General features: G+C 37.9%; 1 protein-coding gene across 1 annotated transcript in view; it reads right to left on the minus strand.

Moving 5' to 3' along the window:
• PCCA (propionyl-CoA carboxylase subunit alpha) overlaps positions 1 to 25027 on the minus strand; it is a 191709-nt gene that overhangs the window by 110918 nt on the left and 55764 nt on the right. Inside the window, exons 11-12 of the mRNA XM_042811087.1 lie at positions 19437 to 19547; positions 10086 to 10188 (exon numbers count right to left, since the gene is read on the minus strand). Of these exons, the coding sequence (XP_042667021.1) occupies positions 10086 to 10188; positions 19437 to 19547 (214 nt within the window). The remainder of the gene's footprint in view (positions 1 to 10085; positions 10189 to 19436; positions 19548 to 25027) is intronic.

Here is a 25027-nt window from a genome sequence, read left to right on the forward strand (position 1 = left end):
CATTGTCACAGAGCAGGAAACAGACCCGTAGTCATACTTAGAAAAATGCATATAAAGAAGTGAGGAGAAAAAAAAACAAAGGTCATTATCTCTTGAAAATACGTGTATCAGGAAATCTCTTATCAAGAATGTGAAGAAAGAGCTTTCATGATTTCTGAGGGAAAGGTGGGATTCATTTTCCTCCAGAAAATATTTCTTCATCGTTATCGCTTACACACGCACACACTACAGGTATGCAAAAGCAACTTGACTCTCTCAAAGTTAGAAAGAAAGAAGCCTCAGCTCAATCTTATACATTTGCACTTTTAATTTCATCCTTAAGACAGAATCAAGCATAACTGCGTCGAAGGTCAGCTTCTATACTGGCGTATCAAATTTCAGGCCAGCAGCTCTTTTATTTAAAATATGTTAGATAAAAAGGTAATATGCACTCTGTAAGAGTTCCCTTGAGGTTAGAAGCACCAATAAATTAACTGTTACCATATGTTTGGCTCCTTTTGGCAAAATTCAGCAGCAAAACACTGCCAAACCACTTTTGGCAGGTAATGATATTTGGTAGCTTATAGTTCAAATTGGGAAAAAAAGGGAAGTGGACAGAAAACTTAGGAACAGCATTGTTGCACACTGTTGAAATAAAGACTCTAACAAAGTCAACTTCATGGGTCTGATCTGTCTCCTCAAAAAAGAGCTAGATCAAATGTAAACTCAGCCTACCTAATGCAGTACTGCAAATGTTTTGCTTTATAAAAAAAAGACTGTATGTGTGAACTATTTTGCAAGCAAGAAGCTTTGTAAAATTAGTATTATGAAGTGTTAAAATGAATACTGTTTCATTACAACAGGCTTATCTCATTGTAAATGAGCAGAGTTTGGCCTTCTTTACAACACTGCGAGTTTTTACATTTCACTAGTTAAAATTAAAAAGAAGTTTTCCCACTTTTTCTGTCTACATGATTGAGAACAGAACAGGACAGTTAAAAATCCTTTAGTGCTACATCTATAGTTATAATTAGAGATGCAAGATATAAAATTCTGGGCATTTTAAGAATATCTATTGCAGATTTGTTTTAATTTCCAGCCAAATAGGTGGAGGAGAACCTAGCTATCTTTCTACCAAGACAAGCTGAATTTGCTCTGTAAGGTCACAGATTACATCAATGTTTTTTCAGGTATAAAAAGGTCTATTCCATTTCATTTCTGAAATCATCTGCAATAAAGTACTCCAACTGCATCATTACTATTATTTTCATTTCCAAAAAAATAGTATGTTGCTGATGCCAGAAACATGACTTTTGTGTTTCAATTGCATCATCCCAAAAAATTCTAATTTTTATGCAATAGACCACTTGCTATTCAGTTTGCAGTCCTATGCACGTATCCGGTAAGTGGTTTTAAGCGGGCTGACAGATATAGGCCAGTTACTTCACTTCTTAGAGTCACGTTATTCCATGGTTAATCCTACATTTGCATTAATTTGATTACAAGCACTTACAGGTAGGTGTAATCCTAAAGCACAGGAGTAAGATCATACTATAAGCTTCTGAAAGGTTTTTATGGAAGAAAAATATTTTTGCCATTCTACAAATGCTTGTCTCATTCATCTATGTGAGATTTTACTAATAATCTCCTCATTACTGTACTCACCTTCTCATTTTTAATATGTATTTTTTTAGTTTTAAATAAGGCAATTTCTGCAAAGACTTGACACTGAAATCAGAGACTTCATTACCCTGCAAAATATATCCACAGTTCAAAGTATTTAAGAGGGTTAAACAAAATGCAAACATTTAATGCAACATTAAGCATGTGAAATAAAAACTTGATTGCCTAAAGAAAGCATGCTATGCTGTTACCCTGGTGACAGGTTAAAAAAGGATTGTGAGCTGAATGGCTGTATGATATGAAATTAAAATGTTTCACATTGAACAATCCAAAATGAATTGGGAAAGGTTAGAGCAGAGGAGAGAGAAATCAATTCTCCAATGGCAATGGTGAATGGAAGTGAAGTCTGAATAGGATTTGCCAGTGGGGTGCAACAGCTGCCAAATATCCTGCAGCCAAAGAATTACAATAATACTGATGAAGTGTGCAAGAGCTTTTGGAATCATTGCAGGGAACAGAGAAATACTCCTACAATAATGAGGCCATTCTGCGTCCCATCCCACTTTTGCAGCTGAATCAAAGGAAAAAGAAACGGTTGAAAATTGTAATACTCAATAACAAAGGTATAAATGAATTATCTATCCCTTCAATCAATATCTTATATTTAACTATAGCCTTTGTGAATCATGAATGAAGCAAGCATGCTAAAGAATAGACAAATCAAGACACATGCATGTAAAAGTATGCAGACAGTATTGAATAAGATACTTCTTCCCATGTTATTTCGTTGATAACATTTCTACTGCAACAGCACTGAGAATAAACTATGCACTACACTAACAAACAGCAGGACACAGCCAACACTCCAAGGAACTTAACAAGGTAAGGTCCTGATGTTTGGGCTTATCCTTTTTATGTTAATAATCCTAGGAAAGAAACATAAATAGAGCTTCCAATATGAATGTAGCTACATATGCATTTACTGAGCTTAACATGCATTTCCTGAGTTTAGAGTCTCCCAAAGTGAAGAAAACCTTATCCCTTAGATAAAAACCTCCACCATGATTTCACTTCAGTCCTTGGAAATTCCAAATAAAACATACAGATGGAGAGAAAAAAAATAATGCTGAAAATAGATGTAAAAAGACCAGAGGTGATTAGTGTGCAACTTAGTTCTACAGTTCTACAGCTTCATGTGTACGCTTTTTACACACAGACAAATATTGAAGAACGAGTTTAGGAGGTGTAAGCCTGCATGAAAGGAAAGAATTGTTGAGCTTATAAAAGGGATCAAAGTAAAGGAAAGAGAAAGAGGTCTTACGTCAAAGAGGGGATCTTGGAAAGAAGAAGTCATCAGCAAAGCATGGATGAGAAAAGGGCTGATTCACAATAAAAAAGGACTAGGAATACAGCAGTGCAACTGAAAACATTCACGTGCATAGGCCATGTACATTCAAGTTTCAACATCACATGAATGGTAGCCATAGAAGCCATGACACTCCTCCAACAGCTGCTGCTTTTCCAGCAGACATGATGAAAATAAAAGACAATAAACACGGGGACGTAGCCAAGTCCATTTATTTTGGTGAGCAGCCTTCCCACCAGCAGCCATCTCAGCAAGCTGTGCACCTGCTGCTCTGGGGTCTTCCCAAAAGATGTTCAGTGAGGTCCAAGCTTCACAACAATTACCTTCATAATGATTTCATAATGATTATCCAATCTTAAGATCGAGCAAGCATGAATTCCTGAGTGACCAGAACACCTTCTTCCCTACAATTGCAATTGGGATAATATGCTATGAAAAGCTCCCAGAACAGACTGTTCTGTTTCTGGAATATACGTGGTCATGAATCACACAGGATGATGGCTCTGCCTTTGAATTAGTATATAAATACCTTATATTACTTACACTATCAACTCTCATACCACTAATAGAACCCAAAGAAAAGATGATACCTACTTTCTCCAGAAATGGTCATAAATGTTCCACTTGTGCTGAATTCCATTGCAACTTCTATATTTTACACAAAAGTTCATTTCCAATGGCTAAAAACACCTGTTTCATGTATTTCCATCTACTTGTTTGTCTATAGCACATGTAATCCTCTTTCTGTAATATTAAATGAACAATGTAGAAGGGCAAATAATACCAGATTTTAAAGACAGACAGAATTCTATATAGGGCAGCTGGTTTAGCAGTGATTAAGTGAGATTACAAACATAATATATATATTACATTATTATCGAGAGGTCAAAAGAACAACATTAAGTTACACTAAAGAGACGAGAAGCATGTCACAACCTGAAGGTCCCATTACAAACAAGGGTCACACACACAGAATAGATTCTTAGTACCTTGCTAGTCTACAAAGAACAAAAATATAATGGTGAAATAATGGTCTGAAGCTGTAGTAGTTATGTAAGTATATTGAGAGCTTCCAAAGGCACAGTAGTAAATCATGAAAAGAATGCTTGACTTCTTGACCAGGGGACCAGAAGAATGAGGATAAAATACTGCTATTTTCGTGAGCTAAGGATGACTGCGTAACTCCAAAGCAAGGAATGAAGAAAAGCCACAAGTGAGCCGGGCTTAGTCATCCTTACTAAATGAATACAAAGCATTTTAGCTTTACATCACACTGGAGGGTATTTGTAGGGTAATGCAAAGTATAAATATTTAGCTGTACTTGCAATAACTGTTCGTGTTATTACTGAGGTCGGAGGGGGAAGGGGAGGGATCACACTTCAGGAATGCCTGTGACTGTACCGCAAGTCAAAAGTCTCTCCAAATGGCCAGTTCAGATGACTCCAGTAAATTTTCCTGACATCATCTTCCTTCTTAAAATTAATGTAAGATAACTTTATTTTTTGCTGCTCCAACAGTGCAAGAGAGCCAAATAGCTCTCCTATTGGGCAGCTGACCATTCTTCCATATGGGGAAACCCCAGGATGGCGAAGAGCTGGCTCTGTCCCAAGCACCAGCAGGATAATAGGTGTAGTCTGCGTGAAAGCAAGCATAAGAGGTACCGGACCACTGCTCTCTGAAACAGCTCACTAGCTGCCCTGGTCATGCAATGGAAAAGCAAAGTAGGTATCTGAGCCATCATTACTGCGTGCAGCTGAGAATTTACAGCAATAAGCCTCTACCAAATCAACCCAGACACAGCCTTCCAGCAATCTATTCTTGCAGGTCACCAGTCACGTTATGTCCAGTACACCAAATTTTCAGGATCTTAGAACGCAAAAATTCAACTCAGCTATTTCAAGAACCTCACAGGAGCTAACCGGTTGAAGCCTTTCAACAAAATCACAAACCATCATTTCCAGATTAAAACAAAGTTCTGATTGCATTTTGCTGCAATTCCTCACTCACAAATATATTTCTCGCCAAAGCATTATTCTACGGCTGGAAAATATCATCCCTTTTAAGTCTCTTTATAAATGTTCATAAATAAATATTCATATGACCTCAATAATGTAGTAAAGCAGTAGGACCATTCTGTCTTGTAAACCAAGGCCCATTCCAACTGTCCCACAAGAACAGTTAGGAGTTTAACTAAAGCTTTTCCAGTTCCAGTTTCCTATACTGAACGTTAGACCAAGAAAAACCTTTAAATTTTTGCTAGCAATATAAAACATTTTTCAATGTGTTACCGCCTTTTTGTATGTAGTATCAGGCAATATGGGCATGCAGACTCACTGTTTTTTTCCAAGTCATAAATGATGAAAGAGTAAAACCCATAGAAAAATTAGGAAACACACTTGGCTGCCAACACAAGCAACACATAGGAAGTGCTGTAGGCAATTGGGTTTAGAAGTATAAACACCAGATTAGTATACCCATGAGATAGCATGATGTAGCCACACCTGGAGAGTCACTCTCTTATTCCTCTCCCAACCCACTAACGAAAACAAGGCTGAAGCCAAAATGTGAAGATTCAACTGTACAACATCATTTTTTGTCTCAAAGGCTAACTACATCAAACAGACGTAAAATAAGCTGGATTCACTTCAGCTAAAATATGTTTCCACTTGAAAGAAGATCAAGTTCTGTCTGGAAGACCTTGAGATTTTACTAGATACTGTAAATCTGTTCAGCAGCTGCGGGTGGCACCAGCTTCACAATAAACTGGACAATGGAACAAGTAGGGAAAGTCCTAGGTAGAATAAATGAAAGCGGAACAATGAAACACTCATTAATCATTCATAGCTGTTTCCTGTAGGAAACTCGTGCCCCTATTATCAAGATACCACAGTGAAATATTCACATTAGTAGTATCTGGCTTATAAAATACCAACCATTTTCATTAGCTCATTATCTTCCAAAAGCAAAACAAAACCAAATGCTCAACAACCCACTTTCCAAGCAAAGTGGCTAAACAGCAACCAGTTACATAAAAATGACAAAGAAAATGTTCATACTGGATAACAAAAGCAAATGCTTGATATTTCTGTTACTACAAGCACACATGGCATCTGTTCTAAGATCGTGGTTGGCAAATAAATCCTACACAACCACTGGTGAGGCCAGGGGCACAGTGTAATACAGACAGTGGAAACCCACCTGTGGTTGGGCCTTGGATCTTAATGAGGTAAAAACTCACCAATCCTCAGAGTGCATTCTAGCAAGAACCTTACAGCTGATCATTTAAGTCTCTCAAGGGATTGCGAAATACACACTGTCCGGCCATATTCCTGCAAATACCACTGACTGTACAGGAGAATCCCCACCATGAGACAGCTGCTAGTCTGATCATGAAACAGCTAAGGCCCATCTCTGGATCCCTGGTATGAAACACGCTCCACTTCCCTCTCATCCCTTGCTGTACAATCTCACGCTTCCAGCTCTTTCAGAATAATTCCGCATCATCAGCCCTTAACCTGGCTGTCAAAATGATCAGAAGCAAACTGCAATTAAATGGTTTCTAGGCTAATATGGGTCATCTCAGGTTGGACATTAGGAAACACTACTTCTCTGAAAGAGTGATCAGGTGCTGGAACGGGCTGCCCAGGGAGGTGGTGGAGTCACCAACCCTGGAGGTGTTCAAGGAATGTTTAGAAGTTGTGTTGAGGGACGTGGTTTAGTGAGAACTATTGGTGATCAGTGGATGGTTGGACTGGATGATCTTGTAGGTCTTTTCCAACCTTGGTGATCCTATGATGCTATGATTCTATGATTTGGCAGAATCAGCAGAGAAAGCAACTACACAGAAAATCGTGTGTGCATACCTGGGGTAGGAGGAGGGAAGAGGCAGAGACCAAGTAGAGGAGTAGGCTGGGACAATGATTCCTTAAACTGGCTCAGCTCCATTTCATCCAACCACAGCCTCAGCAGCCCTGCTAGTGAAAGGTGGAACTTCTGTGAAGACTTCCAAGAATGGTTCTTTCTATCTGTCTGACTACAATAACAATCGCAAACTTTAGCTGAATAATTGAAGGTGGGGAAAGGTACTCAAAAATACCCTCAGAGGAATGAGAAGAATGCATGCCAGACATGTGGCTCCCAAAAAAAGAAAAAAAGAAAAAAAGAAAAAAAGAAAAAAAGAAAAAAAACCCACACAAAACTAAAAGTTAATCATATGCCCCAAGTTCAGTAGTAAACTGAACATCTGGCAGCTGCGCCAAGCTTAGAAGAAACAATACATGATTTCAAAATAGTACTTTTCAGACTAATTCTTCATACAAAAACTCCTTGTGATTGTTTTCAGTGCATGTGAATGAAAATGTCAGCATAAGTATTGCCAGAGTAGTGAAACTTCGATCATCAGCGCGTTGTCATGATTTTCCAAACAGTTAGGAGAATGTTATAAATCCATTTGGGGATGCACAGTCTGTCTAATGCACTTATATCCTCCAATATGGATTTAAAATTCGCACAGATTCCAAACATCAAATTCTGCCACAGAGAACTGCATCCAAGATTACATTTGATTCATCACCAGTAAGACAGGTTCCTACTCCACATTCTTTAGTTACTAAAATTTTTCACATTGCAGACACACCAATAAGGATGTGCTTTCTGTGGCCACAGTCCTGTTCCCTAAAATGTACCTGTGACATGGTACACCTGCAGGCACCAGTCAGATGCAGCTTGGTAAGTTGAGGACATGCCACAAGGGACTGATCCTTGATTGGGCTGCAGTTCCTTGAACACTCCACAGTCCTCAGTCCCCTCTAGAGGGAGTCAACCAGCTACTCTGAGGAGTGGAGAGTACTGGTCAGGCCCCTACGGAATCCTTTGACCTCACACTGCTTTTGCTTCTCTGATGGAGCTGCAGGATTTGTAGGGAAAGGGGATCACTACCATGTTTGTTTTTCTTCAGAAGTTACTCACAAGTAAGTCTTTTCACATTACCTTGTCCTTATTTGACCTCAGATAGGCAGCTCTACGGTCATTGCAATAAGTAGACATTATAACATACGTGGATTGAAATAATACCTATCCTCTGAGGAACACAGACAGCCACCACTCAAGAAAATTCTAAGGCTTAGCTTCTGAAGGACTCATTCCAGATCTGCATATGCCACAACAGTCAGAAAAGATCATGCTGAGAAAGCTAAGTACCTGATGGCAAGAGAAAGTGATACTCTACGTACCAAAAGATTTGCTAGCTCCACCATATAACATTTGGAAAAAAACTAAACAAACAAACAAACAAACAAACAAACAAAAAAAATCTTAATCCAGTCTTATCAAGTAAAAATGTCATGTGGTCAGATTATTCTGCTCTGCCCATGTTGGAGGAAAATATATGAGGGAGTTATGTTAGAAGGACTCAAAAAATAAGCTACTTCTTCTTCAAAGCAGGAAATCATTTGTTTTCCTGACATGGCTGTGCCTGATTGCTCAGTGCAGTTATTTTGTTTGCACATTTGATATTTTGGCTTAAGTAGTTGTATGTGTCTTTTCTATAAAGACAAACATCCAGTAGTGAAAGAAAATTTCTGCATTAGAAATAAAACATTAAAAGATTCTTCCAAAACAGGACTGCTTTTCTCTTGTTAGCAATAAGAACATTTTACACTCAGAGGAAAAAAAATCAGATCAGGGAATGCAACAGCAGTTTGAGAATCACTATTTAAGTCAAACATTCCCATCCTTTTTTTAAGTATGAAGGAATCCACTACTTTTCAACAGCAGTACCAGACTACTTAACTTCCTGTGCAAGCCAGTAAAAACTACAGTTAAAGCTCCTCCTCATTTTCCCTCATTCATCTGTTAGCTAAGAACAGTGGTCTCAGAGTGCCTGTTCCTCTCCTTATGCCATTTGCTATGAAGAACGTAACTTATGGAAGGAAATAAAAAAACCAAAACACTTAACTTTCCCCTATAGGTGAGTAAGGCAAACAATCACCTAGCCCTACATATGCTACAGATTACAAAGCTGTTATGCTTGCTCTTTTTTTTCTTTTTTCTTTTTTTTCAGACACATATGGTATTATTTATCTATGTGGGCACAAATAAAAATAAAGACTTCTCGAAACCACATCTGATTTATTCCTGACCACTGTAAAATCAGTAATAGAATACACTGTCAAACCACTGGCATGGAATGTGAATAATGTCTGTGCCGCATTCTGACTTCTGTCTCTCTCACACAGACATACATACACATGCAGACACATTACAGAATTTAACTTTTGAAACAGACACGTGATGAAATTTTGTTTTTCTGTACGCAACAGTTGGAAACACCAACTACCCAGATTCACAAATTACATAAAAGATCTCAAGGCACTGACAGAGGCTTCAGCTTACAACAATACGCCAGTGGACCACAAAAGCCAAAAGCATCACACAGGAAGAAAAAAAAGCACACTGTTCCAAAGAAACAAAGTAGTCATTACTATTTTGACAGATACTACTGCAATGTCTCACCAATTAACAGCACTATGTGTGCTACCAGCAGCTGTTATCCGAAAGAATGAAGAGGCAGGGCAACAACAGCACCGAAATCCATACTTACAGCAAGAGTGCCTATCCCAAAATTTATAGATCAGAAAGTGTTTTCAGAACTAGATCCAAATCTATCATGGTTCTTCATCAAGGTAGCAAATTACTCATGAATCCACGATATTTTAAAGCTCTGTAGCTGAACACTCACATTATCCCAAAGTGCTTAGATCACTTCAAATGGTCACATGGGAAATTTGTGATGCTCAATTTGTGGTTAGTTACTAATGTAGCAACATTTTGCTGTAATGAAACTCCTGATGTGCATTAATTACTGCACTGGCTTGTAACACATTTTTGTGCCTATTAGCATGCTAATATGTAGAATAAAAATAATCATGTATGACTTGTGTGAGTAGGGAAATGTAAGCCACAGCTCATTTGAATTTAGAAAAAAAAAAAAAAAAAAAAAGCAGACTATATTAAGAAACCGTGCAGTTTCTCATCAGCATTTCTCTCGTGCATGAGAAGATGCAATTAACAAAATGCATCAGCACACCTGAGTTCCTGGAAACAAAAACAACCTTACCTTGGTGTCCCTAGAAATCGCTGAGATCTCAGTTGTTCAGCCACATACAAAGAAGCTGCTGTTGCCAGTAGTTCCCTTCTTTCATCATCAGTCAACTGGTGCCCTAGTTTTCAAAAAATCAGTTAAAAGTTATTAGAAATCACAGACCAGCACAAATATAAAAACAAAAGTAACTACTATGGAAGACACTGCTCAGTCCTTACAGACTAAATCTGCATTTTTTTTCCCTAAATTAAGATAAGGCTCAGCATAGCAGATGCTCTGAGATTCAGAGTTTAAATTGTATGTTTTCATACAGATCAGCCCTACTGCTAACACCAGTAACTCTGTTGAAAACAATTTGACAACTGAAAGAAAAAAAAATGGAACGATGCTGCAGCATCTTGTTTTTGTTACTGAAATGTCACTGGCTGACATATTGTGCCTCATGCTGGTAAGGAATCCATTTGTACATTAGAACCTATTCAAAATATACTGCATTCTTTCTCAGTACCTTACCTTACCAAGGCTACACAGCTTCCAAGCAAAAGGGATAATAACTCCAGAAATAAATGTGAATGAAACTACTTGTCAGTCCTGCATCCTTTAGTGTCACTTGTGTCATTATTAGTTCACGACTAGTGAAGTCAAAGTCATACCTGGCACTTCAAAAGCAAAAAAAAACAAACAAACATCTCAAGTAGCTTGTAATTTAAAGGTAGACTAACTAAGAAACTTTTGGACAAAAATCAGAGTAACTCCTATTCTGATCTTGCTACAGACAAGTGAAAGTTGTGTAGAAATTCAGTAGTTGTAGTAGTTGTTGTAATAGTCCATTCAGCAGATTAAAACACAGAGCACGGTGCCAGAATTCTACCCTCCCTTGTGTAACATAGATTTGTTATGTGAAGCTGACACATAGGTGGACAAGTCTGGTATCACTGGATAAGTAAAGCAGTCCAAAGTGATGTGAGAGGAAGTAAAAGAGCAAGTGAAGTAGCCAGCCCATAAGGTGGTGATAGGAAGTTAAAGCTGGTGTAAAAGAGAACAAGAAGTGCAAAGATGAATTGTTATGGAGAATAAGCTCAAAGTATTCTTAGGAGAAAGATTTTGCATAGATGAAAGAATGGGTGTTTCAAAAGCTAGAGAAGAAGATAATACAATAATTCAAGTTAAAAAAATAATATGAACGTAAGGCTGAAAGATTTCATAGAAGCATAGAATGGTTTGGGTTAGAAGGGACCCTTAAAATCATCTAGTTCCAACCCCCCTGCTATAGGACACCTCTCTCTAGACCAAGTTGTTCACAGCCCCATCCAGCCTGGCCTTAAACACCTCCAGAGAGAGGACATTCACAACCTCACTGGGCAACCTTTTCCAGTGTCCCTCCACCCTCACATTTCTTCTTTCAGTTTAAAACCATTTCCCTTTGTCGCTGCATGCCCTTATGAAATGCCCTTTCCCAGCTTTCCTGTAGGCCCCATTCAGCAACTGGAAGGACCTCAACATCATTTAGCTAAACTCGATTACAGCAGAGCTCAGAGTGCTTTATGCAGCTGCTATCTGCCTCAGTAGAAATTCATGTGTAGATATCACACAGCACACGCCACCATATGCAGCAATGACAGACTTTGTATAAAAGAAAAGCACCACCCTGAGAAAGCTGTAGGGGTCCCTGTTCATTGCAGAGAAGTTGGACTAGGCAAACTTTAAGAGTCACTTCCAACTAAAATGATTCTATGATGATGAAACAGACAGGGAAGGGGTTCAGAAGGCTCTCTTCTCCCTAAGCAACTCTGCCCAATGAGGCACACTTGCTTCAAGTCATTCAACACACAGTTCTTGTCTCCAAATGCATGCTCCCATCACCTCAGCACTACTGCACATAATGTTGACTCACATTTACCAGTCCTTCTTATTAGGGAATGACAATTTTTATCAGTAGCATAAGACTAAAACAGTCCTCTGGAAAACACAGAATGGAGACCAACAGCGACAATCAGAATAGGCTTTACAGTAACAAATGCAAGAACACAGTTTCAAATAGGACATCTTCTGCAGGGAGGCCATCATTGGACTGGAAACATTAAACAGCATCTTCACATACCCATAATTAGGCTTAATTTTATCAATGCAATAAAGCTAGAATGATGGGAGCATCTTCATTACTGTTCCAGCTGAGAGCACAGAGGAGCTGTCACTGGCCAAAAATTGTAAATTTAGAAATAGAAAAGTCAGCAAATCTATTTATTTTTAAATTTAGCCCATATTAGCATATTCTGGCTAAAGATTAATGCAACTTCCTTTGCTCGGTGTTTATTATTTTCCATCAGCCTTGAAATTGAAGCTGTCTTCACTAACACAAACATGCAGAAATAAAAATTCTCAAAGTCTGAGGAACTGACTTGAGAAACAAACTTGATCTTTCTTTTAACTAGTTACTAAAAGAATCAACTGCAGAGTGAAAGACAAAAAATGCTACCACACACACACATATACATACACAAAACTTTTATATAATTATACAAAACTATAAACATCCACTGTCTGGCTGTGAGGTGTGTCAGTTTAAATTTTCTAGCTGTTTGCACAAAGTGAACAAGCTCTGAGACTATTTTTCCAAAAAACTGCATACCTAAAATTGGTATTTTGTCTCAGCTACTGTTTGTGTCCAGTGTGGGCAAGCTGCATTTATTTTCCTGAGTCTGGGAGATAATACATACAGCAAGAACATACCAAAATTAGGTTTGGGTCATTGGCTTTAAAGATACACTCCTACCACTGAACGTCCATAGCATAACTTTGGTTGCATACCTCAGACATTTGATTAAAAGCTGTTTCCTAAGGATGATGACTTACCATTATAATACAAATCTGCTGTTAGCACTATTCAAGTTTTCTAAACACCAGCCCCTTTCTCTTTCTCTTTTTCTCTTGCTCCATTGCTATGCTTAGAAGGATTTTTTAAGTTCTGAAGTAAAACTTCCTATTACATTACTATCTTTGGAAACACATAAATACTCCAGACAGTAATACCTTTGTTTCTCTCCAAGTATTATTCCATTTTACAAGCCACCCTCCTCGACTTCAGCTGAATGTCTTAAATGTAAGTGACTGTTCTCCATCAATAAAGCCACCAATAAAATAAGCGGAAAGTCTTCCATGTTCACTATGCAGAAGATCGATCTGAAAAGTAACAGAGTCCCTTCTGTGGCATTTTTCTATGTGCTGCCTTGACAGAAAGTGAAATGAGTAAGAAGCAAATGCTCCCCAGCTTCCAAGATGGGAAGTTCTATCACTACCCTTTTCTACTTTTTCTATTCTCCTTACTGGATACTGCAGATCCCTGAGCTACATGGAGATTTTGTCTACACTATAAAGCATGCAGCAGCTCCCAAGTCTCTCTGCTCAACCTAAGATGTACTCCTGCATTCTCAGTATCACTGAACTGAATTATACAGTGTGAACATGAAACAAAATTAATGGCAATAAAACTAAGTCACGATTAAGGGAGTGGAAGCACTGTTACTCATATGACTTAAAAGCAGAGAATCTGAATCTATTACTACTAAATAGCAGTACCCTGGATGGAGGGAAGACATGGAAAAAGTATTTCTCTCTCATTTCCTTGATGTTATGATTGCTTAAATCAATATTATCCCAGTATCCCCCAAGCTGAGTCAAAAGGGTTCATGAAATCGCTTTACATAACCAACATCAAATTAAATTACATGAAAGGTCATTTTTCCCATAACAGTCTAATTTGCATTTTGTCCTAGAAATGTGTTTCATACCATCAGTTACAGGAAGAAAAAAAGAAGAAAAAAAAAAGGCCAAACAAGCCCTGGTTATGTGCCCAACTTAGTAGTTGAAAAGTGACTGTCTTCTGATTGGAAAGAATAAAAAATTAAAACAAAATGGTTAAATCAGAAAATACAATGCATAATTCATATCCACGACAATGCAGGCAATGCATACATAATGTTTAGGTTCTGCTGTGGCTTGAGGTTTTTCCAGTAGATTTTGAAGTTACAGATAACATGTATACCAACTAGGCTGAAACAGAAAAAGCTGAATGTTGTTAGGTTTTCATTTCTTATGAAGTCCAGATGAGCCTTGTTCCACCCAAAAATGGTCATGGAAAAATACAGACAATATAGTTTGCATATGCAATCCCAAACTATTCAGAATATGAAAGTATGTCTCTCAGAGCCTGTGATTTTTTAGATGGACACTACAGCATACAGAAAGGCAACTTCTACTATTTTGAAGTACAAAGGTTATTATTGACAAATTAAGACAAGTTATTGACTACATCTGGCATAAATAAGAAAGTCAACTAAGCTATCTGTTAAAACAAATTTTATAAACCAATAGTTTAATAAAATGGAAACAAGGACTTGGTTATAATACCGAGAACATGAATAGAATTAAAAGCAACAGTCCTCTCCCTTCTAACTGTAACACATTCAGAGATGCAGCGTTCATCCAACTAAAAACAATTTAAATATCTAAAGTTTCAATTCACCTAATAAGTGCTTTTATGCATAAAACAGAATCCTAAAATCACCAAGGCTGGAAGGAATCTTGGAAGGTCTCTAGTCTATCCAGAGGTGAATCCAGAATCCACCTGTCACCCCAGCAGACAATCTCAACACCAGCATTAGACCAGGTTGCCCAGTTTTATACAAGCAATTCTTGAAAAACTCTCCAAGGTTGGAAATTCCACACATTCTCTGGGCAAGTCATCCCAATGCTTAATAACCCCTAATTATAATAAATTCTTGTTGCCTTATATCCAAGAGGAACCTCCCATATTTCAACTTATGACCACTTGTATCTCACTCCTGCTATATACCTCACTGAAGAGCCTGGCTCCATTGTCTCAGGAACACCCTCAGAGATGCTAGAAGGCCACCATTTAGTTCTCCTTAAGCTTCCTTGTTTCCAAGATAGTCTGGTCTGGTTCTCCCAATCTCTCCTCATTCATCATCTACTCCAACACTCAAGCCTCTCTACTAAACTCAAGATTATTGACCTCTTTCTCATATATATGAGAGGGGTAAAGGTACACACAGGATTCCAGAAGTGGTTTCATGAGTGCTGAGTAAAGATGAGCAATTACTTCCCTACTGCATAAAATTATGACAAACACAATCTATTTTAAGGCCTTTACCTCAAACACACTCTGGAGCCACTCATACCCTGGAGAAAGAAACTTCCACTTTTTTTTCATAGAAAAGCTTGGGTTGGAAGGGACCTATCTGAGTCTATCAGAAGGGACTTATCTGGGTCTATCAGCTCTGTTCTTCCTTTCCAACAAACGAGATCAACATGTAAGAAAATGGGAAAATAAAGAATTCTTTCCTTTGTTCTGTGCTCTTGTACGGATTTTCAATAATCTCTTGGAAAACTCCCCACTTCCCATTTGCACAGGATCTGTCTTCCAAAGAGACTGACCAAGCATTTGAAACATCACTGAATAACCAGGAAGAGTGGTTCATTAAAAAATATCTCAATATTCAAAGTTAGCCAGGAAAAGAGATTAACTGTGAATCAAATGTTTGACAAAGAATGATCCCACGTATAGCATGATAACCTAAGGACTCATGGGTTTAATCTATCCTTTGTTAAAGACTCCCCTTAAATCTTTGTGAATATAGAGGCACTTTCTGCACCTGTATAACAGAGAAAATGAATAACCTATTTCTTTTTCAATAGAAAGGTTAGGAAGTAAAGAAGCATTCCAGGTTGCTTGTAAGCTGTAAAAGGACAGCTTGGTTGACAGCACTCTAATAGTATGGCCTACTCCTGCATGCTTCATCAATATTTTCATTCTCTGAGCAAAGAGCTTGGATGCAGGCATATTTGTGTCACATTTAACCTAATCTGTGATGCCACACCCAATTTCAGATCTGTTCTCTTTCCAATACATGCGTACACAGAGCAGTAACCCATGCCAGCTGACCTATTAGCCAGCCAGCATTCTAGACAGCAGCTGTCTTCCCACACTAATCATACACCAAGCCAGTCTAGTTTCTGCACAGAAATATTTCAAAGTAACTTGAAACAGACAAAATGATTTTGTTAGTGACTGTTTACTTAAAGAATGGAAGAAAAATAGTTAAGCTTTAATCATGAAAATAACTAGAAATCCCAAGTCCAGATGTAATTTGAAGTAGACATCACAGGTCAGTGTGAAAGTTGCCAAAGTACTTCTAATAGTTATTTTTCTTCTTACCTTGCAGTAAAAGCTTTTCAATAAGAGTTTCACTATAAAAGTTTTCAAAACAACACTGGAAAATAAATAATCTCTTTCTACTTATTTTCAGTAACACAAAAGCTGTTTGTTATAGTTGAAAAATGCACTTAAGGAATGGCCCGGTCCTCATGCAGGCAATAGAAAGAAAACAACAGATGTTCTTTACATCAGTGTAATCAACAGTGGCAATTTTGCAGTTTAAAAATAAAACACACTAAATTCAATGTAAGCACTAATATAGCATGCATCTTCATTGATTTTTATTTGTATTTTTTTAAGTTTTCCAAATTTAAAACACTGGATCTCTTCTTCAAACAGCAGCATAAATTTTGGTGTTTCCAAATCCACTCTTACCATATTTTGTTCTAATTTTTTAGATCATCCCAAATATATTTTTTAATTCTACACTTTCTTCTTTTTTCTTTTTTTTTTTTTTTTTAATGAACAATATTAGAATAAATAAAGCTACTTAATTTTCAAAGCAAAATTTATGATGGGTTTTTATAAAGAGGTTGGAGAAATGAGTAGAGAATTTACACTGTATAAGCTAATTTTCCTTTGCTTCTCTTTCTGAGCTTGAGCACATCAAATGCAGAAGACTCTTGTTTGCCTTTAATGGTTTCCATTAGAATCTTTGCAGAATTTTTTTAACAGGTACTTAAGAAACTATCCTCTAATTCAACTATTGGTAGTTTTTCAATGAGAAAATCACATCATCAAAAGGGCTCTCAATTACCTGAGAGAGGTTTTAATCAGTATTCTTGATTTGAAATACAAATGTTCTGTAATAATGATTTCTCCATTTTATTTATCATTAAGAATCACAGAATGGCTTGGGTTGGAAGGGACCCCAAGGATCATCAAATTCCAATCCCCATGACACAGGCAGGGCCACCAATCTCCAGATCCGGTACTAGACCAGGTTGCTCAGGCCCCATCCAACATGACCTTGTACACCCCAAGGGATGGGGCATCCACAACCTCTCTGGGCAGCCTGTTCCAGCATCTCTGTAAACACTCTGTATACTCTCTCTGTAAAGAACTTCCCTGACATCCAATCAAAGGCTTCCTTCCCTGAGCTTAAGAAGGTTAATGTGTGTGTATATTTGTTGCATGGAAGGAGAGGATCGAGACATTTCATACTGCATGAATGAACCATTGCATGTCATTTATTAGTTCCTATTGTGAACTAATATCTCTTTCCATGTTTTCTGGTGTCTACAGCAAAAGTTTATCTTTAATGTTAATACAATATTACCTCAAGACTACAAAACTAATCAGTTATTTGCATCAGTGAACATATGCACACAAATACGTGCATATACTGCTCAAGTCATATGACCCCAAACAAATTTATTGTCAAGTCCACAAGTGACTGATCACACACTAGTTAACAATGCAATATGAAATATTAAAAAGAAAAATAAAAGATGTGCTCCTTTCTAGAGTCAAAAATATAGAGCATGGGGCCTCTCTCTTGCATCAGTAAAAACCTGTCCTGTCTAATTACAAGTGATCAAAGAATTCAATTAAGGGTAGAATGGTTTTTATTTTCATTGTTCTTAGTTATGTGTCAGGTGCAGCTGTTTTTTCACAACACAGTGTAAAGCTACCTAACTGTTCCCTTCTCCCCAGTTCTGACCTGTCACTCACTTTGCACATCTGCTGAAGTTCACCAGACTCCTCCATGAGCTAAGTCAACCTGGTAACTCTCTAAGACTATCCCAAAGGAAGCAACAAAAAAAAATGCAGTGTTCTGGTGGCTTAGGAAACTGAATTCACCAAGAAAAAGGACTGAAAAGTCCCTGAACCATCAAAGAGATTGGACATGGAATTCCATATGAAAGTGTCAGGGAAAGGAAGGGAGTCAGACTTGCTAATCAGTAGCAGAGAGCCAGCACAGCAGATCAGAGAACCCTCAAGTCTGCAACAGATGAAAGCCAGCTCAGTTACCTGAGTATTAGCTAAGTACCTTAGCAAAGAAGACAAAGAACATTTGAGTTTCAACAATCCCAAGCTTATTGCCATCCAAGGTGACTAACTCCTACTCCTTTGGCTCAGTGAGGAGCCAAGAATAAGCTGGATGCATTAATCTCCTGTGCAGGACTGTATCAAATAGACCTGCCAATAACATGATGATATATAGTATTTCTGTGGTTGAATACTCTTTAAATCAAACTTGCACACTGACACCTGGGGTAAGAAAAATCTGTTCTGCTCCTTAGTGAGATTGCAACTTTGCAAGGTGCCAGTCATTTCTGGTCAATACCAAACTGGCAACACTGTCTCCAAAGTAGAATGAGAGTTTTGCCACTTTGGGTTAATGATTAACTAGGGAGAATGGAATCTCCATGTGATTCACAGCAGACCCAAAGACCCAGGAAACATGAGGCACAAAAATGTATATATTAAATAAGGAAGAGCGTCTTCCTCACGATTATCAGTGTGAGGCCTCCTTATCTTAACTGTCTCCATTTTCTTCTCCCCAAAAAGGGAGAGAGGGGAGTAAAGAGGCCAAGAAGGTTTGTGATAACATCCACCAAACGGTGACAGGATGTTGCACAGAAACATCTGCATGTGTGTTTACTTCCCATCACTACATGTAATGTAGTGTATCAAGACTAGGCTCAATGGAATACTCTGACAAAACGTCCATATCCTCCAAAGCAACGTTGCAGTGAACACAAATTGTGCAAACAGGTGCTCCTAAAGATGCTGCACAAACCCACAGGAGAAGGAAACGCAATGGGTAAAGAGAAATCTCATCTCCAGGTAACAGTAGGAGCGCAGTCTGTAATGAAGCGCAACAGCACGGCAGAGCTGAACTGATATTTATTTTACATATTTCATATCACCTACAAATTGTTTTGCTCAACTCTGGTTGTATTTAATTTACTACTTTGTCACTGCAGATACATATTTTGCCTTTCTGAAAGAAGGTAACTGTTTCAATCACATCATATGTTGGAAAAACTTGCCTGCATGGACAGATGCATAAAAATGTGTAAGGACTGAGTGGGGAACATGACAGCATGTAAATATAAAAGGAAAAACAACCAGAAGTAACAACTCTCAAGGGAAAAAAGAAAAAATTCCCATGAGGAACAAACCTTTAAATCCATCAGGATAAACTTCGGGAAGAAATTTAGTGCTGATGTCTCCTTGAACAAAGCGTGGATGGATAATCACTTCTCTCAATAAAGAGATATTGTGAGTCACACCTGCAAATAAAACACAAAAATCAGGTAAAAATATTAATTGAATTACAGCTGGAAACAACTTCTCAAATTCTGTTCTTATCTTCAAGGAAAACTTATTTACAACTTAGAGACCACATTACTGTTGTAATCAAAGCAAATTCACCAGTTTTCTCCAATCCTACTTCAAGATATCCTCCTTGAACTCTCACTGTTAACAAGTGGACCCTCAAAACTTTCACCACACTAGACCTGACTGAAGCACCTAGTTAACTGAATGACAGCATGCATAACCAAGAGACTCAGTCATCTCACTGAAAGGACAGATGTGTCATGATCAGCCAGTGAATCCCAGCCCATCCTGTTAACCTGCACGCTTATATAAACACACTGCTGTGGAAGATACACGCCATGTTGTGCCCCAGTAATGAAAGATGGTAAAAAGTTTTATGGCAAATATGTACATGGTTTATAGCATTTTCACAACTTTCCATAAGAGACACCAGGGGAACTTCATAAAACAAAGAAATCTACTGGTTATTCTCAGCTCCAAGTTAAGCTATTTGGATCTTTTTTTTTCCTATTTAAACACATATTACCGATGCAGAGATACTAGCAGTACAGTGACTTAATTGCTGGGGCAATAGAAGGAGATTTTTATATTTCTTTTCCCTATGTGTTTTTTCAGTTTAGAAGTATGAATAACAGCCTTGTTATTTTACGTGCAGACCAAAGCTTTTTTCCCACTACAGTGTGCTGCTGGTGTGAATTTTCAATCTCTCTGTGTGGCCATTACTGAAACCATGTTCAACACATGGAATCAGCCTCACTGAGTCATGAAGTCATAACTTTGAAGACCAGTTCATGAGCCATTAAGAAGCACATTATACCAGTTCTGTGATGACAAAATGAAAATTTGACCATTTGATTAAAAGAGGATCAGCCTCTTTGTTGCTTGTGACCTAGATAGTCATTTATGGATCTTGATTTCATAAACACACTTTGTGTCTCCACTAAAAAAATTAACTTATGCAAAATGACAACAACTTGGAAACAAATACAGTTTTTGTTTGGCTGACACAAAACAGAAGGTGTTGCACTCGGATAAAGGCAATCCCAGATCTGAGTATGGTCTCCGAGAAGAGTTTGTTGACAGCAGCCCTGTAGAGAAGGACAAGGAGTCCAAATGGACGAAAAGCTGGACATGAGCCAGCAACATGAATCTGCAGTTCCTGCAATATCCTAGGCTGTATCAAATGAGGGGTGGCCAGCAGGGAGAAGGGAGGTGGTTGTCCCCCTCTACTCAGCTCTTGTGAGGCCCCATCTGGAGTACTGCGTCCAGGCCTGGGGAGCCCAGTACAGAAAGGATGTGGAGCTGCTGGAGTGGGTTCAGAGGAGGGCCACTAAGATGATCAGAGGGCTGGAGCACCTCTCCTGTGAAGAAAGTTTGAGAGACCTGGGTTTGTTTAGCTTGGAGAAGGCTCTGGGGAGACCTCACTGTGGCCTTCCCATACTTGGAGTGAGCTTACAAGCAGGAAGGAGGCTGACTTCTTTCACCATCTGATAGTGACAGTTTTAAACTAGAAGTGGGGAGATTTACATTAGATGTTAGGAACAAACTTTGCATTCAGAGGGTGGTGAGGCATTGGAACAGGTTGTACAGACAGGTTGTTGATGCCCCATCTCTGGAGGTGTTCAAGGCCAGGCTGGATGAGATCCTGCCTGATCTACTGGGTGGCAGCCCTGCCTATGTCGGGGGAGTTGGAACTAGATTATCTTTAAGGTCCCCTCCAAGCTAAACCATTCTAGGATTCTATGATAAGTGAAAGTATCGATCTCTCCCTCTAAGTTTTTCCATTTCCATAGTAAATTGAAATATCACAGAGATTTTCATCTGTTAAGTCCAGCTATGGGACTGCAACAAGAAGACAAAAGAGGAGCTCTCAGACTTTGAAAGCAGGACTAAAATTAAAAACACGTAACCAAATCATCTCATGTTTTTCTTTCCTAAACCACTGTAAGATTCCTGGTGAGATGATGGCTGATGACAGAGTCCAATGTCTCAACTGACTGTCCCAAAAAACCTGAAATAGAAAAAACCTATATCTTAATTATTTTCAAATTGTTTGCACCAGAAAAATCAGAAGCTTCTGAAATGTTTTACGGTCTAAAATTGTCTTAATATGTTCAAGAGCAGGCAAGCCTCAGTATCTGGGAAGCAATACCATGTGTTCTACATACATAAATTAGAATTTTAATGTGCATCAGTTTCCCTTTAGAGTATCACAAAACACTATCTTTATCAATCCCTAGGATCATTATGTGAGCATGACTGCATGGTTAACCTGCTTCTCAAACCCGAGTTGCTATCTTTAGTGATGCCCCTAATTGTACGTTCAAAAAATAACAACAATAATAACGCACCAATGCAATCCTTCAGAAGTCTAGCAGTTTTAGATTTACAATTTAGCATGACCTCTGTCAAAGTTCATAAGGTCTCCATCTGTGTGTGAGTAACTGCCAGGCTACAGAAATATGGACCCCTACAGCAGCTTGCTCCTGACTACCTGCTGCTTCCAAAACACTGGCCAGACATTAGCCCCACACTCTCACAGGATCAAACAGAGGCTAACAGGCAGTGCTTATTTCATGCAAAGTTACACACTAAACTCAAGTATATTATATTTATGTTGCAGTGGCTTTCAGGGGATTTTTTTTTTCTTGACCAAGTCTGCTGTCTGCCAAGAACAAAATCACATTTGTTAACTTGACAAGGCATGACATTTCCAACAAACAAACAAAATCCTAAACTGTATCAATTTATTTCCCCTCCAGAAAACAAAAATTTCACTTCAGCACCATTCTTTCACACTGTTAAGACTGATGCAGAACAGCAGTTGTAGCTATATTCTTTTCTCCAAGTCAAAATATTATAAAAAATAGTAATAAATGTTTCTTGTATCTTTTTTTTCTTTCACTCATCTGTGTTCTTCATACCACATTGCATCAGCAGAAACTCAATTTAAGATGTACTTCACAGATTTCAATTTTGACACACCATTTTCCAGAACACTTTTGTAAATGAGAAAGGATTAATGTTTAACTTCTGGAAATATAATGAAATAAGAAATGTAAATATTTAAGTCTTATATATAACATATGTAATCCTGAGGCTCGACCACTTTTGTAGTTAAACTCCAGGTATTGCTTAGTGAACACATGAGCATACTAAATAATCACATCTTTCATGAGGGCTGATTAGCAAACACTGCTTTGAAGGAATTCTCATTAAAAAATAATACTAATATTTGGAACAAATTGCTCTACATACTGTCCATCTCTTTTATCTTGCATCTCTTTGTACATTCGCTGGACCATACCTACATTAAAACCTTGGTAAACATACCTCTTTTTTATTAATTTACCAATTGCTGCCTAGCTCCTATTCTAGTTTCAATAAATAAAATAAAAGCAGAAAGATGAAAAAGACCATATAATTAATTTTACAGAAAACAGAAGTTTCTTAGCAGGTTTATGAACAGGACATCATCTGGACAAACCTGGAATGCTAAGTCATGAAACCATAAGCCGTGTTTTCACTATAAATATTTACTGACACTAAACATATTCAGTGTTGATTAGCCTTTTTACAGTATTAAGCTTCTGTCATCTTGACATTTGCAAACACAAATCTGCGTTTATCTGTGTAAACTTAATTGGAGTCCTACATGCCTCTCTGTAGATAAGCAGTTGAATATACTTAACTTGCTGATAGTTTCAATTTGTGCTGAGAAAATAAAAAGAGCTTTATCTGCATACTTATGGAATGCAAAAACAATGTACAGAGTACTGCACAGGATGTTTTCCTTAAAAAAAAAAAAAAAAACAGCAAAGCCAAATTATCACCAATCATTTTAAATGCTGCATCAGAATAAATGGTATGGAGTTTAGCTGGCATCCCTGTCCATTTCTTTAACCAAAAATAAGAAAGTATTAACCAAGCTCTGTGCTGTGCTATTGTAATAACCTTGTTACTTTCCTCTTAAAACAAGAGCATTATCAGTGATATGCACAGACTATGAAAACATTGCAAACTTTTCAAAGATCATCATTACCACACAGCCAGCCCCCATGGTTGCAATTCCAAAAGTTGCCATAATATTCCTTAAACCTTTCAACATTCAACTGTGTAACCGTGTTTGATGCATTTCAGGGCAGGCTGCAGGCATACAAAATCCAAAAGCAAATACAAAGTGTTCTACAGTTTCTTTTTTTTTTTAATTTTATATTTAAGTTTTAATACACAAACGTCCACATTGAATTCTTATACACGATCATTACACAGCTGAGCCTTGGAACCAAACATGTATTTCAAATAAAATATTAATTCTTCCCAGTATTAAAATCCTGAGCTCACAAAATGCATAGATCAGAATAAAGGGGGGGGGGAGGGAAGAAAAAAGCAGATAGATATGGTAATATCCTACTGCAAAAATCATTAGTCCAAATGGAAGATAAATTTTGTATTGCGTGGACCTCTGAAAACCTTATTAAGATTAAGCAGCTCACTATTTATGGTGTTAGTAAGAATGTATGAATGTTTCAATCAGTAGAATAACTGGAAAACTTTGTGAAGAATAAGTGAAAGGAAGAGGACGGACAGCTTGCTATCCCTCTCTCACCAGCCACTCTTTCACTCTGAAGAAGAGGAATAGGTCACCAGGACATTATCTCTAAAGGCCTTAACTAGAAGTAACAGTACTGACGATAGAAGCGGTAAAAGAAAACATGAGAAAATCATCATCTTATTTTTCTTCTGCACCAGTAACATCACCCTCTTCTTTCACCTGATCAATCAGTGCTTTGACTGTCTCTTTCTCTCCCATAGCTCAGTAGTCAATAAACCTTACTAAACTACATGCCATAAAGCTCTGCTGAAAAGCTGCGTTCCCACCCCTTCCCCTGCAACTGGTTTGAGAGAAAAAGATCAGAACTAGGAGGAAAATCTTTATTCGTGCCAATGACGTTACTAACGGTCACTTCTAGCACTTTGGAACTGCTATCTGCTAGTTGCTTTCCCTTCCCCAGTTTCAGTTTCCACAGCAATGCACTTGGGAGCCAGATGATCTCTGCTGCAAAGGGTCAGGGAACCCAAACATCGTTACCTCTTCCCAAAGGGGAAAATACACAGTTCCACTGCAGAATCTCTTTGCAGCACTTCTGTAGAGCACAGACAGGAGAAAGAGATCTCTTCTTTTTTAAAAATAAGCACTCTGCAGGAAAACTGCTTTACATGCAAAGATTTTTTCACGTTACCTGAGCTCTCTGCATGAAATTAGAATACAAAATACTATTTAACTTACATCACTCCCATTGAGAAATACCGCTTTACTAAATATATAAAAAGCATTCAGTAATTCCTGATAAACACTTGTTTGGATTTAATTAAAGTTTATTGTGAAAACCTCTGTACCTGAAAATTATTTTCTTTGAATCATATGATA

The sequence above is a fragment of the Centrocercus urophasianus genome, unplaced genomic scaffold (assembly GCF_019232065.1).
Source record: "Centrocercus urophasianus isolate 14NV4802_14NV808 unplaced genomic scaffold, USGS_Curo_1.0 seq_12, whole genome shotgun sequence".
NCBI classification, from domain to species: Eukaryota; Metazoa; Chordata; class Aves; order Galliformes; family Phasianidae; genus Centrocercus; species Centrocercus urophasianus.